Below are 17,447 nucleotides of genomic sequence, written 5' to 3' on the forward strand. Positions count from 1 at the left end.
AAACATTTTTTTGGTACCCCCAATGGCACCCCCGGTATAATAAAGCCTTTCAGACCAAATAACCTTGGTACTAACCCATTAGACCATGCTATTTTAAATAAAGCTGCCTCTTAACAGGACAAATTGATAACAAAAAGTACTCTCAAGTAATTGGGAGGGGTCATATTTCTCCAGAAATGATAAGCAACAGGTTAACCGAGTCCTCAAAGCAGGAGAATTTTACCGTTGTTTGAAGGTAAGTTCTATCCCTTAGTAATTTGACTTTTGGATACATGAACTTACTATTTCTACATGTTCTTCCCTGTTAAATAGCAGAACTTACCTTAAAACAACGGTGAAAAGTCTCCAGCTTCTCTCAGGCATTCAACTGCTGACCATCACTTCCTGTGTCAAACTATGTCAGCAGACAGGACTTCTGGCTGGGAAGTAGCAGTAAAATGCCATCTCCCACAGAGAGACATCAGCACTATTCACAGTCAGGGAGATAGTGAAACAGTGACAAGTACTGCTAAAACAGGGTTAAGGTTTGTTTAGTACTTTACCTAGCTTAACGACTTCGAGTTAGAACCAGATTTTGTGTTGCTGATTAAGGACAAATTATTAAAGACAAAAAGGTCTTTCACTTCTCAATCATTTGAGAAATGTCTCTCTGGCACACTGAGAAGAGGTTCTTTTATTTAAAAAAATATACAACATGGTAAAAGTGTGAATAAAAGGAACCCTTTAAATTGCGCCAGTTTAGGGTATCCTAACTCTTATGCATAGGCTGAGAAGTTTTCCAGACCAGAAATCTTCAGTCTTAAAAGATGCCTAAAATATGTAGCCAGAGATACAGGAAATCAAGGTAGATGGATGAGGACGAACTCACGAAAACAAAGAGCTGCAAAACAAATTTTAAAATTCACAAATCATGAGTTCCCCAAGAGCAAGGGACCAAAACCACCCTTTTCTCAGGCATGCTTTGCCATTTATTTGAGAATTATCTCAAGGCCTAATGGTAGCACATTCGAGAAGTCTGGTGGTTGGCCAGACCTTTGGATTGGTTTCAGACTGACACCTGCCCCACTAAACACTGTAATGCCGCCTGTGATCATTATCGGTGGAGGGGACAAAGGTCAGTATTATTTAAAACGTAGACAGTGTTTATTTGCAACCTATGGGTATAAGAGGTAATGACAGCACATACCTTGTAAAGCTTTTGGATATGCTGTAGGAGAAAGCAAGCAGACTAATGGCTGTCCAAATAAGTTTGTGAAATTCTGTAATATATAAGAATTTAAAACATTCATTAAAGGTTTGACCAAAGATAGTAATTTTCCAAAGCACATCATTAATGTATAGATCGGACCCATTGACTCATAGCAGCTGCAGAAACATCAGTAACAGCTGAAGAGACTGCCATTCATGCATAACTACTATGCATAACAGGCTTTCTTAACATAGTGACATTTACTAAGTGAACTATTGATTTTAAAAACAAAGGCATGGATATGGTTGTAGTGGGGGGGGGGGGAGAAGAGGGAGGAGGAGTCATCAGGCTTCCTACCAAGAGGCCACCCATTAGTGAAGGTGTATTCACAGGGGGTATTTTTCCAAGAGCTAGGATCTGGCTCTCAGCCTCACAGGCTCTAACTTACTGGTCTGTGAAGGGTGGATCCATCTCATTGGGAATCATATTACCGTGTTTCCCCGAAAATAAGACCTAGCCGGACAATCAGCTCTAATGCGTCTTTTGGAGCAAAAATTAGACCGGGTCTTATATTAATTTTTGCTCCAAAAGATGCATTAGAGCTGATTGTCCGGCTAGGTCTTATTTTCGGGGAAACACGAATGATGTATAAAAACAATGTCAAAGTGTTAATTTACAGGGAGAATTAAACTGACACTCAAACTAGAATACTCTTTGCATAATTAAGGATATCTTTTCCCTAAAGGCAGATCTATGTGGGAAATAAAATTATAAACTGTTTGGTAAAACTCCTAAAAGTAAACTTAATAAGAAGTGAAAAAAACATCAATAACTAAAAAACACTCCTGAATCATAAAAATTAAGCCTAGAACAAATGGAAAGACACATTATATTCTTAGAGAGAAACCCATTCTAAAGATTATACTAATATGTTATTAGTATAATACTAATACTAATATCATTATACTAATTTGTTAAAATTTAAACCAACCTCAATAAAAATAGCCAGATTTTTTCCTGCAACTGAAAAAAATAATCATAAAGTTCACATGGAAAAAGTAGATTAGCCAGGAAAACTCTGAAAAAGAAGAGCAAAGACGGAGAAAAAGACTCATCAAATATTAAAACATACTTTAAAGTCTCAGTAATTAAAATATGTGGCACTAGCATAAGAGTAGGTAGAAGGCCAATGGAAGAGAGTGAAGAGTCCAGAATTAGACCCCAAAACAGATTGGACTTGAGTACAGTGATAAAGATGACAGTTCAAACTGGTAGGAAAAACTGGATAGACATGTAGGAAAAAGGTGACTCCATACTTCACACCAGATGCAAGGCCAAATTCCAAATATGTCAAAGATTTAAATGTAAAAAAAAGTGCTGAAAGAAAACGTAAAATAAGGATTTTTGTAACCTAGAAGATCTTCCTAACTATTATGACTAAGATTAATAAACCCAGTTCAAAAATCAAAGACTTGTGCATAGTAAAATATAGCCATAAACTAACTCAAAAGCCAAATGATGAACTGGGGAATATATATGCAACTCACATTACAAAGGATTAATCTCCTTAATATAGAAAGGACTTTTCCAACTCCATAAGAAAAGACCGCTGACCCAATAGAAAAATGGGTGAAAGAGAATTCCCAGAAAAGGGCATACATTTGGCTCAAATACAAGAAAAGATACGCAGCTTTACTAGTAATAAAATAAATAAAAATCAAAGCTACACCAAATCTTCATTTTTTAACCTTTTAGTTTAGTAAAATTTCTAAGTTTGAGAATATACACTGTTGGCAAAAATATGGGGAAATAAACACTAACATGTAAATGGTAAGAATATAAGTTGGTATAAACTTTTTAGAAGACAATTTGGCAGTATCTATTAAATTCAAATGCATATTCCATTAACACAGCAATTTCACAACTTCATATGGTATTTCATACCATATGAATATACTCTCAAATACGTGAAAATATCATTAAGTCCTCAGTTATTCCTTGCAGCATTGTTAGCAACAGTATTAGGACTGGAAACAAATGACCAGCAAGAAGAGACTGATAAGAATAAATCATGGCATAACCATACAATGGAACACTATGCAGCTATAAAAAACAATGAGGACAATTTTCCTTTTTTTTATGAATTCCAGGTGTACAAAAAAACATAATGATTAGACATTTATACCCATCACAAAATGATAGCCCCCAAATCTATTACCCCCTGACATCGTACATAGCTATTACAATACCAATGACTATATTCCCTATGCTGTACTTTACATCCCGTGACTATACAAGTATATACTTTATTATAGTTGACATTGAATATTAGTTTATTAGTTTCAGGTGTACTGTGCAGTGGTTAGGTATTTATATACTGCTATGAAGTGATTGCCCCCATAAGTCCAATACCCATCTGACACACTAGTCTTTACATTACAGACTATATTCCCCATACTATATTTAACATCCCCATGACTGTTTTGTGACTACCAATTGATATTTTCTAATCCCTTCACCTTTTCCCGATCTCCAACCACCATCTCATGTACCAACCATCAGTTTTTTTCTCTGTATCTGTAAGTCTATTTCTTTGTTTCGTTGGCTTGTTTACTGTTTACATTCCACATACAAGTGAGATCATATGGTATTTGTCTTATTCAGTTTGACTTATTTAATTTAGCATAATATCCTCTAAGTCCATCCATGATGTTGCAAATAGTAAAATTTGATTCTTTTTTATGGCAGAGTAATATTCCATTGTATAAATGTACCAAAGTTTCTTTATCCAATCATCTACTGATGGGCATTTCGGTTGTTTCCACATGATGGCTACTGTGAATAGTGTTGCAGTAAAAATAGGTGCATATATTTTTTCAAATTAATGTTTTGGATTTCTTTGGATAATACCCAGGAGTGGAATTGCTGGGTCATAGGTAGTTCTATTTTTAATTTTTTGAGGAACCTCCATACTGATTTCCATAGTGGCTGCACCAATTTGCAATCCCACCAACAGTGCACAGGGTTCCCTTTTCTCTACATCCTCACCAGCACTTGTTTGTTGATTTACTGATGATAACCATTCTGACCGGAGTATCTCATTGTGGTTTTAATTTGCATTTCTCTGATGATTGTGATGTTGAGCATCTTTTCATATGTCCACTGGCCATCTGTATGTCTTCTTTGGAGAAATGTCTTTTCATGTCCTCTGCCCATTTTTAAACTGAATTGTTTGGTTTTTTGGTGTTGAGTTGTATGAGTTTGTTTTTTTAATATAAATTTTGGATATTAACCCCTTAGCAGATGTATCATTGGCAAATATCTTCTCCCATTCAGCAGGATGTCTTTTTGTTTTGTTGATTTCCTTTGCTATGAAAAACGTTTTTAGTTTGATATAGTCCCACTTGTTTATTTTTCCTTTTGCTTCCCTTGCCCGAGGAGATATATCAGTAACAATATTACTAAGGGTAACGTCTGAGAGTTTACTGCCTGTATTTTCTTTCAGGAGTTTTATGGTTTCAGTTCTTATTTTTAAGTCTTTAATCCATTTTGAGTTTATTCTTGTATACAGTTTGAGAAGGTGGTCCAGTTTTATTTTTTTGCAAATGTCTATCCAGTCTTCCCACCACCATTTATTACACAGACTGTCTTTACCTCAATATAAATCTTTGCTTCATTTGTCATAGATTAAATGACCATATAGGCATGGATTTATTTCTGGACTCTATTCTGTTCCATTGATCTACGTATCTGTTTTTATGCCAATACCATGCTGTTTTGATTACTACAGCCTTATAATTTGATATCAGGTATCGTAATACCTCCAGCTTTGTTCTTATTTCTCAGGATTGCCACAGCTATTCAGGGTCTTTTTTGGTTCCATATAAATTATAGTATTATTTGTTCTAGTTCTGTGAAAAATGCCATTGGTATTTTGATAGAGATTGAATCTATATATTGCTTTGGGTAGTATGGACATTTTAACTATATTAATTCTACCTATCTATGAGCATCGTATGTTTCCATTTCTTTGTATCTCCTTTAATTTCTCTCTTCAATGTCTTATAATTTTCTGAGTGCAGGTCTTTTACTTCCTTGGTTAATTCCTAAAATTTCTTTTGATGTAATTGTAAATGAGATTTTCTTAATTTCTCTGATAGTTCATTATTGGAGTATAAAAATGCAACCAATTTCTGAATATTAATTTTGTATTGTGCAAATTTACTAAAGTCTCTTATCAGTTCTAAAAATTTTTTGATGGAATCTTTGGGGTTCTCTACATGTAGTATCATGTCATCTGCAAATAATGACAATTTTACTTCCTCCTTTCCAATTTGGATGCCTTTTATTTTTCTTGTCTAATTGCTGTAGCTAGAACTTCCAGTACTTTGCTGAATAAAAGTGGGCATCCTTGTCTTGTTCCCGATCATAAGGGAAATAGCTTTTAGCTTTTCCCCATTGAGCACATTAGCTGTAGGTTTGTCATATATGGCCTTTATTATGTTGATACATGTTCCGTCTATTCCCACTTTGCCGAGTTTTTATCATAAATGATAAAAATGCTGGATTTTATTAAATGCTTTTTCTGCATCTTTTGATATGACCATATGATTTTTATTTTTCATTTTATGTGGTGTATTATGTTAATTGATTTGCGGCTATTGAACCAAGCTTACGTACCAAGAATGAATTCAACTTGATTGTGGTGTATGATCTTTTTAATGTATTGCTGAATTAGGTTTGCTAATATTTTATTGAGGATTTTTGCATCTATGTTCCTTAGGGATATCAGCCTACAATTTTCTTTTTGTAACATCTTTGTCTGGTTTTAGAAACAGGATAATGGTGGTCTCATAAAATGAGCTTGGGAGCCTTCCCCCTTCCTGTATTTTTTGGAATAGTTTGAGAATAGGTGTTAATTCTTTTTTGAATGTTTGGTAAAATTTACCTGTGGAGCCATCTAGTCCCGGACTTTGTTTGTTGGGAGCTTGTTGATTACTGACAATTTTGTGGGTAGTAATTAGTCGGTTCAGATTTTCTGTTTCTTCTTGATTCAGCCTTGTAAGATTGTATGCTTCTATGAATTGACCCATTTCTCCCAGATTGTTAAACTTGTTGGCATATAGTTGCTCATAGTATTTTCTTAATTCTTTTTTTGTATTTCTGTGGTGTCAGTTGTCACTTCTCTTCTTTCATTTCTGATTTTATTTATTGGGTCCTCTCTCTCTATTTCTCGATGAGTCTGGTTAAGGTTTGTCAGTTTTGTTTATCTTTTCAAAAAACCAGCTCTTGGTTTCAGTGATTGTTTTGTTTGTTTTTTGTCTCTATTTCATTTATTTTCTCTCTGATCTTTATTATTTTCTTTCTTGTACTCACTTTGGACTTATTTTGCTGTTCTTTTTCCAGTTCCCTTAGCTGTAAAGATAGACTGTTGATTTGAGATTTTTCTTGTTTCTTAAGGTAGGCCTGCATTGCTCTGAATTTCCCTCTTACCACTGCTTTCACTGTGTCCCATAGATTTTGGGCCATGGTATTTCATTTTTATTTGTTTGAATTCTTTCAAGATCACATTGTTGACCCATTTGCTATTGTAGCATGTTATTGAATCTCCATGTCTTCGTGCGATTTTCAGTGCTTTTTTTTCTTGTTATTGATTTCTACTGTCATACCATTGTGGTCATAGAAGACAGGTGATACGATTTTAATCTTAAATTTATTCAGACTTGTTTTGTACTTAACATGTGGTCTATCTTGGAAAATGTTCCATGTACATTTGAAAAGAATGTATATTCTGCTGCTCTGGGGTGAAATGCTCTAAAAATATCAATGAATTCTATCTGGGCTTACGTGTCATTTAATGCTGCTGTTTCCATGTTGATTTTGTCTGGAAGATCTGTCCATTGGTGTCAATGGGGTGTTAAAGTCACCTACTATGATTGCGTTACTGTTGATTTCTGCCTTTATTTTTGTCAATATTTGTTTCATATATTTAGGTGCTCCGATGTTGGGTGCATAGGTGTTTACTAGGGTTATGTTCTCTTGTTGGATCGATCCCTTTATTATTACGTAATGTCCTTGCTCGTCTCTTATTATAGTCTTCTTCTTCCCCCCCCCCCAAATCAAGTTGTTGTCCTTTCAGTCTTAGTTGTGGAGGGTGCTGTTCAGCTTCAAGTTGTTGTTCTTTCAATCTTAGTTGTGGAGGGCTCAGCTCAGCTCCAGGTCCAGTTGCCATTGCTAGTTGCAGGGAGCGCAGCACACCATCCCTTGTGGGAGTCGAACCGGCAACCTTGTGGTTGAGAGGACATGCTCCAACCAACTGAGCCATCTGGGAGCTCAGCGGCAGCTCAGCTCAAGGTGCCATGTTCAATCTTAGTTATAGGGGGCGCTGCCCACCATTCCTTGCAGGACTCGAATAGAACTGGCAACCTTGTGGTTGAGAGCCGGTGCTCCAACCAACTGAGCCATCTGGGAGGCAGGTCAGCTCAAGGTGCCATGTTCAATCTTAGTTGCAGGGGGCCGAGCCCACCATCCCTTGCGGGACTCAAGGAATCGAACTGGCAACCTTGTGGTTGAGAGCCCACTGGCCCATGTGGGAATTGAACCGGCAGCCTTTGGAGTCAGGAGCACAGAGCTCCAACCACCTGAGCCACTGGGCAGGCCCCCTATAGTCTTCATTTTAAAGTCTATTTTGTCCGATGTAAGTATTGCTACCCCCATTTTTTTTTCATTTCCGTTTACATGAAATATCTGTTTCCATTCCTTTAAGTCTGTGTGTGTCTTTCGATCTGAGGTGGGTTTCTTGTAGACAACAAATGCATGGGTCTTGCTTCCTTATCCACTCAAAGTTACCATGTCTTTTGATTGGAGCATTTACTCCATTTACACTTAAAGTGATTACTGATAGACAAATATGTATTGCCATTTTACTATTCATATTTTTTATTTTCATTACTGTTTATTTTCTCCTTTCTTCTGTTTAAAGAAGTATTTTTTAACATTTCTTGCAATACTGGCTTGGTAGTAATGAATTCCTTTATTTATTTATTTATTTATTTATTTATTTATTTAATTTGGGAAGCTCTTTATCTCTCCTTCAATTTTAAATGACAGCCTTGCTGTGTAGAGTAGTCTTGGTTGTAGGCTCTTGTTTTTCATCATTTTGAATATTTCCTGCCAGTCCTTTCTGGCCTGCAAAGTTTCTGTTGAGAAATCAGCTGATAGTCTTATGGGAGCTCCCTTGTGAATAACTAGTTGTCTTTTTCTTGTTGCTTTTAGGGTTCTGTCTTTATTAACCTTTGCCATTTTAATTACAATGTCTTGGAGTGGGCCTGTTTGGGTTCATTTTGTTTGGGACTCTGCGCTTCAGGGGCTTGTATGTCTATTTCCTTCATTAGGTTAGGGAAGTTTTCAGTCATTATTTCTTCAAATAGGTTCTTGACCCCTTGCTCCCTCTCTTCTCCTCTGGTACCATTATGATGCTTCATGTTGTCCCACAGGCCCCTTAAACGATCTTCATTGTTTATTCTTTTTTCTTTTTGTTGTTCTAATTGGTGTATTCTACTACCTTGTCTTCTAAATCGCTGATTCAATCTTCTGGTTCATCTAATTTGATGGTGATTCCTTCTAGTGTATTCTTAATTTCAGTTATTGTATTCTTCATTTCTGACTGGTTATTTTTGATGGTTTCTATGTCCTTCGTTATGCTTGCTATCTCTTTGTTGAAATTCTCACTAAATTCCTTAAACATTCTTATAATCAGTGTTTTAAACTGTGTCTGGTAGGTTGGTTGCTTCCATTTCATTTAGTTCCATTTCTGGAAGTTTCTCCTGTTCTTTTATTTGGGACATGTGTTTTTGTTTCCTCATTCTGGCTGCTGCTTTGTGTTTGCTTCTACGTATTAGGTAGATCTCATATGTCTTTCAGTCATTGCTGGGTGACCTTAGGTAGTATTGTCCTATGTAGTACAATTGTGCAGTCTCCCTAATCTCCTGTACATGTGTTCCAGGAGTTTACCTTGAGTGTTCTCCTGTTGAAATTGAGCCTTGGCTATGCCCACAGTGTATGAGTTGCTGTGTTGACTCCTCAGAGGAAGCTATACCCCCAGTGGGCTCTTGTGCCTTTTGAAACCACTCTGGGTTTGCCGCTTGTGGGGCTAACCAGGTAGTGCTCTGGTACGGTCTGAAGGTGGCCTCTAGGTATGTTGTGTCTCTTGGGAGGGGATCCCATGCAGGTCAATTTCAGTCTTGCCTATTACCGGCTCGTGGCTACCTGGTAGGAGCCACAAAGATATATGTGATTGGTTGCTGCCTGTGCTGGACCTGGCAGCATATGGAGGTGACCTTGTTGTGAACCGAGGCTGGTTGCCACCAACAGGGGGCCTGCAGCAGCTTAGCCAAAGGACCAGGGCCCCTAGACCTACTGCCATCCACCAGCTGCCTGTAAGGTCCAGCTGTTGAAAGAGCCTCCTTAGGTGTGCAGACCAGGCTGGTTGACCTGGTGTTGAGAGTGCCCTTGGCGATGCAGCACTAGGTGGACGACAAGGGAGTCACAAGACATGACTGGTGGTTTTTACAGTTAATGTAGAGTCAGTTCTTATGCCAGTGCCTGCCCTTGACCACCTTGCATAGCGCCCCGAGAACACCACAGCCACCTACCACCTCAGATTGGCAAATTTCTGAGGGCTGCCCCACAGTGGCTGTGGCACAATGTTTGGGTCACTGTTCACTACCAAAATTTCCCCAGGCTGTTGCAGATTGTCTGCTGCTGGAAAAGACCTCTGTGGATTGTGAGGCGGGTCAGCCACCCAAGTGCCCAGAGTGTCCCTGGCAATGCAGTTCTAGGTAGGAGGAGCAGGGTTCCAGGTGTAGTCAGTGGTTTCTACAAAGTCAATGCATTTGGCTCCCACATTGGTGCTGAGTCAGCGACAAACCTGCAAAATTGTCCTGAGAACACTACGGCCAGCCACCGCTCGTCTCAGGCCGGCAGGTTCCTGAGAGCTGCCCAAGAGAAGTATGACTCAGGTCTTGGGTTACCACCCATCAGCAAATGTTTTCCAGGTTCCTTCAAACAGGCTTCCGCAGACTGTGGGGTGGGGCCAGCAGTCCAGCAGTCCAGAGTTTCCCAGGTGATGTAGCAGCAGCTTTGCGGGGGGTGGGGACCCAGGGTGTCACCAAGTTGGTTCGCACACACGGATTCTAACAGACCAATGCGGTCTCAGACTTGGCCCTTCGGGAGAGAGCTTAACATTGAAAGGATGGCGCCCTCCTGTAGGCCAGAATCCACACAGGACGACAATGGCTCCTGTCCCTCCAGGTCCCTTGCTAATGCCACACAACTCAGTTCTTCCCCACATGTCCCTAGGCCTCCCGAGCTGCTGCCCCTCCACCAGAGACCAGGTGAGTGCCCACAAGCGAGAGAGTCCATGTTCTGGCTCTACAGAGGGCGTCTGCGTTTCCAGCTTCCTTCCACCCCACTGAGATGGGCAGACTAAGTCCTTGCTGATTTTCACTTCCAGATGCCATGGGAACTCTTCCTGGCACAGGGCCCCTGGGCAGGGGAGTGTGGCGTGGGGCTGGGACCCTTCCCTCTTCAGGGGAGGCCTCTGCCACTAAGGTGTCCCTCTCAGTGTTCAACCACTATCTGTGGGTTTGGGGTCAGCCTGTTATGTGTTTCTGCCCCTCCTATCAGTCTCCATGTGGCCTCTTCTTTATATGCTTAGTTATAGGGGTTTTATTCAGCTAGTTTTTAGAAGATTCTTGATGTTGACTGTTCTACAATTTATTTGCAATTTTGGTGTATTCCTGGGATACAGTAGGTATAGCATTTACCTAATCTGCCATCTTGGACCTCTCTCCTCCAACATTTCTTAGTAGTAAAAAAAGTAAGACGCAGAACAGTTGTGAATAGCCTGCTACTATCATTTATGTAGTGAAGAAGACTGAAGACTATGTATTTGTTTTGGCTTAACTATGCATTTTCAAAATTTTTCTAGGATAAACAAGAAACAGACAACAGTGATTACCTACAGGGAGAGATAGTAACTGAGTGAATTGGGACTTGGCGAGATAAAGAAATTTCACAATATGCCTTTTCGATTTTGTGACTTTGTGAATATCACTATAAAATAATTAAACACGTAATAAAAATAAATTAGAAATTCCTTGAAATGAAAACAAAGGGAGTAAGTTGAATGATATTAAGGAGTATTTTTCAGATAAGGCAGCTTGAGGCATTCTTCCACACTGCAGTCCCAAGGTTTCCTTTGTTTCCCCTTCCTTTCTGATCAGCTTCTCTCCTGATTATTTCTTTTTTTAACTACCGTGTAAAAAGAGTTAGCATAACTAACCTGACTGCTATCCTTTGAAAGGCTTGCTTACAAGGTTGGCCCTTGGCTGGCTTCTGGGAAATTAGATTTGGGTGAGTTCCCACCATTAGTGGTTTACTTTACCTAGACTGTGCAAACACGATGGTTGAGGCTGAACACCAGCTTTCCTTCTGGGAGAAGAGCATTTTGGTGTGTGCCAGGCACAGGGTGCCTACACGATCAGTCCCCAATAAACACCCTGGGCACTGAGTTCCGAGTAAGCTTCCCTGGTAGACAGTTCACCCGTGTTGTCTCTCTTGTTGCTCGGGATTAAGTACGTCCTGTGTGACTTCACTGGGAGAGGACTCTTGGAAGTTTGTGCCTCCTTTTCTCTGGTCTTCATCCTGTGTGCCTTTTTATGCCTTTTTCCTTTGCTGATTCTGCTCTGTATCTTTTTACTGTAAAAAAATTGAGTAGTGAGTCTCACTGTATGCTTAGACCTATGAGTTCTCCTAGTGAGTCACTGAACCTGGAGTAATCTTGGGGAATTCTTGATTCCCTTCTATCAGACTACAGTTAAATGTTAGGCTTGGGGGGCTGACCTGGTGGCTCAGGCGGTTAGAGCTCTGTGCTCCTAACTCCGAAGGCTGCCAGTTCAATTCCCACATAGGCCAGTGGGCTTTCAACCACAAGGTTGCCGGTTCAACTCCTCGAGTTCTGCAAGGGATGGTAAGCTCCACCCCCTGCAACTAAGATTGAACACAGCACCTTGAACTGAGCTGCCTCCCGGATGGATCAGTTGGTTGGAGCACGGGCTCTCAACCACAAGGTTGCCGGTTCGATTCCTCGAGTCCCGCAAGGGATGGTGGGCAGCGCCCCCTGCAACTAAGATTGAACACGGCACCTTTAGCTGAGCTGCCGCTGAGCTCCCAGATGGCTCAGTTGGTTGGAATGTGTCCTCTCAACCACAAGGTTGCCGGTTCGACTCCCACAAGGGATGGTGGGCTGTGCCCCATGCAACTAGAAAACGGCAACTGGACCTGGAGCAGAGCTGCGCCCTCCACAACTAAGACTGAAAGGACAACAACTTGACTTGGAAAAAAGGCCTGGAAGTACACACTGTTCCCCAATAAAGTCCTGTTCCCCTTCCCCAATAAAATCTTTAAAAAAAAAAAAATTTTAGGCTTGGGAAATAGTTTCTTTAAGGATGGGTCATGTCTCTGTTCTAACCCATTCAGTAATTAATTTTATCGTTTAACTCTCATAGAATAATCTTATTTTCTTGTAAGTTTTGGGAATGTCTCATAATTGTTCCCATATATGATTTGGGATTATATGATTCAATGCTATCAAATTTAAGAAAAATTGTGGCAAATATATGTAAATGAAACATATTTAAGAAACTTTAACCTGTTATAGCTCGTACATAAGACTGCTATTGATTTTTGTATATTCAACCTATATCTACTTTGCTGAATTTGTATTCATATTAATAGTATTTATGTGATTCCTTTGAATTTTCTAAATATAAAATCATATTATCTATAATTAATGATTTTCCTCTCCTTCTTTTGAATATTTGTACCTCTTACTAGTCTGGACAACATTTTTTGCTGTTTTATTTGGGGAATGCTACAAAATTCTGGTCAGGACTAAAACAAGGTTAATCACAACGATAATAGAAGGCATTCTCTTTCTCTTGCTCATTTTAATTAAGAATACGTTGAATGTTCCTCACTCTAGGTACATAGTTAGCTACTTAATATAGAAGCTCTTCATTTCAGGCTGAGTTTTTTTTCTTTTTTTTAAGACTGGGTACTGAATTTTATCAGGTTTTACAAAATGACCATTGAGATAAGCATGTGATTTGTCTTATTTACCCTACTGACATAGTATAAAATATTGTTTTATTTTTATATACTTAACCCTCATGCATGTTTCAGATAAACTCTTTTGGTATATTATTTTATTAACAGGCCTATTAACTAGTATTTTATTAATATTTTTCTAATCCATAATGATAAATTAATCTGGGGGAGAGTTTTCTTTTGTGTGTGCTATTTTTATCTCGAAATAGTGTCACTATCATAATAATTCCTATCACTTACTGAGTGCTAACTACTTTCCGAGGACGATCCCAGGCTACTTAGATCCTACCTACCCTGCAATCTTAACTAACAATCCTTTAAGATCAGTATTGCCAATCTATTTTACAGAGAAGGAAAAAGAGGCTGAGAGAAGACCAAGGGGCATACTGAACGTCACACAAGTGTCCTGTGGCCTAATTGCTATGGCATGAATGAGATAATTCCGATCTTTTTCATTGCTCTGGAATAGTGCATTCTAAAAGTTTAAAAGTATTTACTGGTGAACCCAAAAAGGGCTAGAGCCTTTCTTGTGGGGAAAGGGAGATAACTATGATGACTTTCCTCTATTTCATACCCTCTGACTGGGCTTTTTAGATTTCCTCTTATGTTCATTAGATTTTTCTCCCTAGAAATTATCTATTTAACTGAGACTTTAAAACATTTTACAGTACATAGTGTCTTTTTTAAAGATCTCTTTTCTTCAACAAATACTCATTGAACCTATGGACTAGACACTTTTCTAGGTGCTAGGGATATAGCAGTAAACAAAACAGATTTAAAAAGAACATCCTGTCTCTCTGTAGCTGACATTTAGATGGGGGTGGAGGTGGTAGGTAGAGACCCAGAGTAAAAAAATGAATAAGTTATACACACACACACACACTCACAGAAGGTGATAAGTGCTACCTATGGAAAAACAGTATAGAGTACCGTTGGCAGCATAGGCTTTACAATCAGATTGTGTTTAAATCTCAATTCAGCTACCTTTTAGTTGTATATGACCTTGGGCAAATAACCTCTTTTTGCCTTGTTTTTTTAATCAGAGAAATGGGGATAATAAAGGTAACACATTGGATTGTGTGAGGATTAAATGTGTTAATATTTACAAAGTGCTTGGAACAGTACATGGCACTATATAGAAAAATAAACTAAGAAAGGTGGATAAAGAGTGCTGGGGAGGCATATAATTTTAAATAGGGCAATAACAGAAGACCCTATGAAGAGGCTTCCATTAAACATCAGAAGAACGATGCTGGTATCTCTGGAAGAGGATTCAGGGCAGGGAGACCAGCACACAAAGATCCTAAGCAGAAGACTACCAGGTATGTCTGAGGCACAGCAAGGTCAGTATGACGGAAGAGAACTGAATGATCAGAGACCAGCGAGAGAGATCAGAGATGCATTTGAGAGGGTGGAGGTGTGCGAGGTAGGTGAACAGAAAGCCTTTACTCTGAGTGAAATGAGGAGCCTTTGGAGATCTGAGTAGAGAAGTGACATGATCTGACTTATAGGCACACGCTGTAGGGGAGCGAAGGCAGGAGAAGGAAGATTGGTTAGGAAGCTACTGCGGTGAGTCCTGGTCCATAAGAAGCATGGACCAGGGTGATGACAGAGGAGGTGGTAAGATTCTGTATACATCAGTTAGCACCAAGAGAATTTCCTGCAATGAATGTTGGGTGTGAGGGAAAGAGGAGTCAAGCATGAAACCAAGGATTTTGGCTGGGGCAGCTATAAAAGCATAATAGTAATGAACTGATAAAGGGAAAGCTGGAGGTAGAAGAGGTCTAGGAATTCAGTCTTGGGCATGTTAAGTTAGCAATCGCTATTTACATTACCAATTAAGAAATGTGGAGTAGATAGATTATATTTGAGTCTGGAGTAACAGAGATAGTTCTAGGCTGAAGATGTAAATTTGGAAACTGTCAGCATAGCAATAGTAATTAAAGTCATGAAACTACACAGGGTATCAAGGGAGTCAGCTGTAATTGGAAAATCAGAGGAACAAGGCTGGAGCCCAGGGGCACTCCAATGTTGAGGTCCGACAGATGAGGAAAAACCAGTAGAGGAGACTGGGAAAACGAGCTGACTCCAGCTCTCTTTAGCTCTGAGGCAATCGAGCAACTTGAATTTAAAGGCCTTACCCTGAGAAGGGGACACGATCAGAGGTCAGGGTCTGCCTAAAATGGGAGTCTAATAGAAAACTGGCCTTGTTAAAGTAGAATCCCAAAGGGCTGCACCCCTAGTGTACGATGAACCAAAACCAAACTTCACACTTCCCTTTCCCCCACTATTACTCCTTAGGGGATTTCAAGGAAAATTTTCTTGGTGCTAGGCAGATCAAACAAACAGTCCCTGAGGGTTGTAACTAGAAGCCAGCCCAAATTCACACAACCTATGGTAAGTAATTCCCGAAACAGGGTCCTGAAACGGGAGTGCCTCCAGGTATCTAGCAATGCAGACCCTTTCTGGATGAAAGTACCCTCGTTCTTGGGCTCAGTGAATGTCCCACAAAGGATAATGAAAAGAACTAGTCAAAGATAACTAAGCCTGCAACGATTCAAAAATAGCAAAAGGAGTCTTTAGCAGCAAAAGCAGATTTCAGGTATAAAAATTAACAGATAGATAATAAATAATAAGAATGTTTATTAAGTTAAAAAAATAAAGAACAACTTGGAAATAGAAAATAGGAAACTATAAAAAGAGCAATGGATTATTATTATTTGAAAAAGAACCAAACAGAACTTCTAGAAATGAAAAGTATTAATACCACAACCAATAGAAAGCTCAATAAATGGGTTTCATAGCAAGTTAGTCACAGCAGAAGAAGGAATTTATGAATGGAAAGACAGATCAGAAGAAATTATCTAAATCTTAACCAGATGAACAAAAAGATGGAAAATACAGAAGAGAGGTCAAGAGATGTGGGAGAAAGTGAGAATGCTGTATACAGAGGGTATCAAAAAACTGCATATACATTTTAAGAAAGGAAGACTATTAAAGTTGTAATATATATTGATAACAAAAGATGAATACAAGTCAAGTCTGACTTCTGCAATTACAAGAGGTGCTCAAAATGGATACCATCAGTGTAATTTTAATAGTTTTTTCCTTTCTTAAAATGTGTATACATTTTTTTGTTACCCTCTGTGCGCATATGCACACACAGAATCAGAGCTCCAGAAGAGAAGTTGGAGCACAGCCAATATTTAAAGATACAATGGCTGAGAATTTCCCAGCAATAATGAAAAACTCCAACCTGCCAATTCAAGAAGTCTAACAAGTCCCAGTAGGTTAACTATAAAGAAACAAAACCTAGACATATCAGAGCGTAACTGTAGAATGCCAAAAACAAAGACATGGTCTTTCAGAAGTGCTAGCAAAAAAGAAATGGAAGGAGAGAGGCTGACTGGCAGAAGAGCTCTTACATATGGGTTAGGAGAGCGAATGCCTTCATAGACTGCAGCAATCTGCAGCCATCAGTCAAACAGGACGACGCTGTTTAGATAAATATGACTGTTCTGACAAATGTGTAAGTCATGTTCACTGGCAGGAATCCAGCTCTGTCATAATTATTTAAACATTCAATTTTTTTCCTTCTTCCAAATAAAAGAAAGCAGAACTAAAAGAAGTGTTCAAAATTACTGGGGACTTTTAAACTCCCGCCACCACACTGCTACAGGTAACGCCATTTCCACTTGCCTATTCCCCAGTGGAAATTTGATAGCCACAGTGTGGGCCTTACTTGTTACACAGATCTTGGCATTTCAATCAGTCTCCTCTGAAATGAGGCTCAGACAAGCATGCAAAGCTCCTCTTTTCCTAAGTGTGGAAAGAGCTTGGGTTTTGGAATGAGAAAGGCTGCTGGAATCAGTTAGGCAAGATACTTACCTCCATAGGCAAAGTTTCCTCAACTATCAAGTAAGGATAACAGTGCCTATCTTCATCTAATCGTTCAACATACACTTACTAAGAAACTTCTAAGTGTGAGGCACTGGGGACATAAAGATCCGTGTGTATACAAATATAAACACACACACAGACTTTAGGGAAAACACAGCATAATGCTGATAGTTACACTTTTATATTC

General features: G+C 39.1%; 1 protein-coding gene across 4 annotated transcripts in view; it reads right to left on the minus strand.

Annotated features, from left to right (window-relative positions):
• The window catches only part of SCAI (suppressor of cancer cell invasion), a 118,028-nt gene that overhangs the window by 13,703 nt on the left and 86,878 nt on the right, over window positions 1-17,447 (minus strand). For 3 of the 4 annotated variants that reach the window (XM_019728559.2, XM_074331003.1, XM_019728557.2), the window contains one exon: window positions 1,187-1,259. In XM_019728559.2, the coding sequence (XP_019584118.1) occupies window positions 1,187-1,259 (73 nt within the window). Of the gene's footprint in view, window positions 1-322; window positions 467-1,186; window positions 1,260-17,447 lie in introns of all 4 variants that reach the window. The other variant, XR_002137097.2, reaches the window with a different exon arrangement.

This window comes from Rhinolophus sinicus, linkage group LG04 (genome assembly GCF_036562045.2).
Source record: "Rhinolophus sinicus isolate RSC01 linkage group LG04, ASM3656204v1, whole genome shotgun sequence".
In the NCBI taxonomy this organism is placed as follows: Eukaryota; Metazoa; Chordata; class Mammalia; order Chiroptera; family Rhinolophidae; genus Rhinolophus; species Rhinolophus sinicus.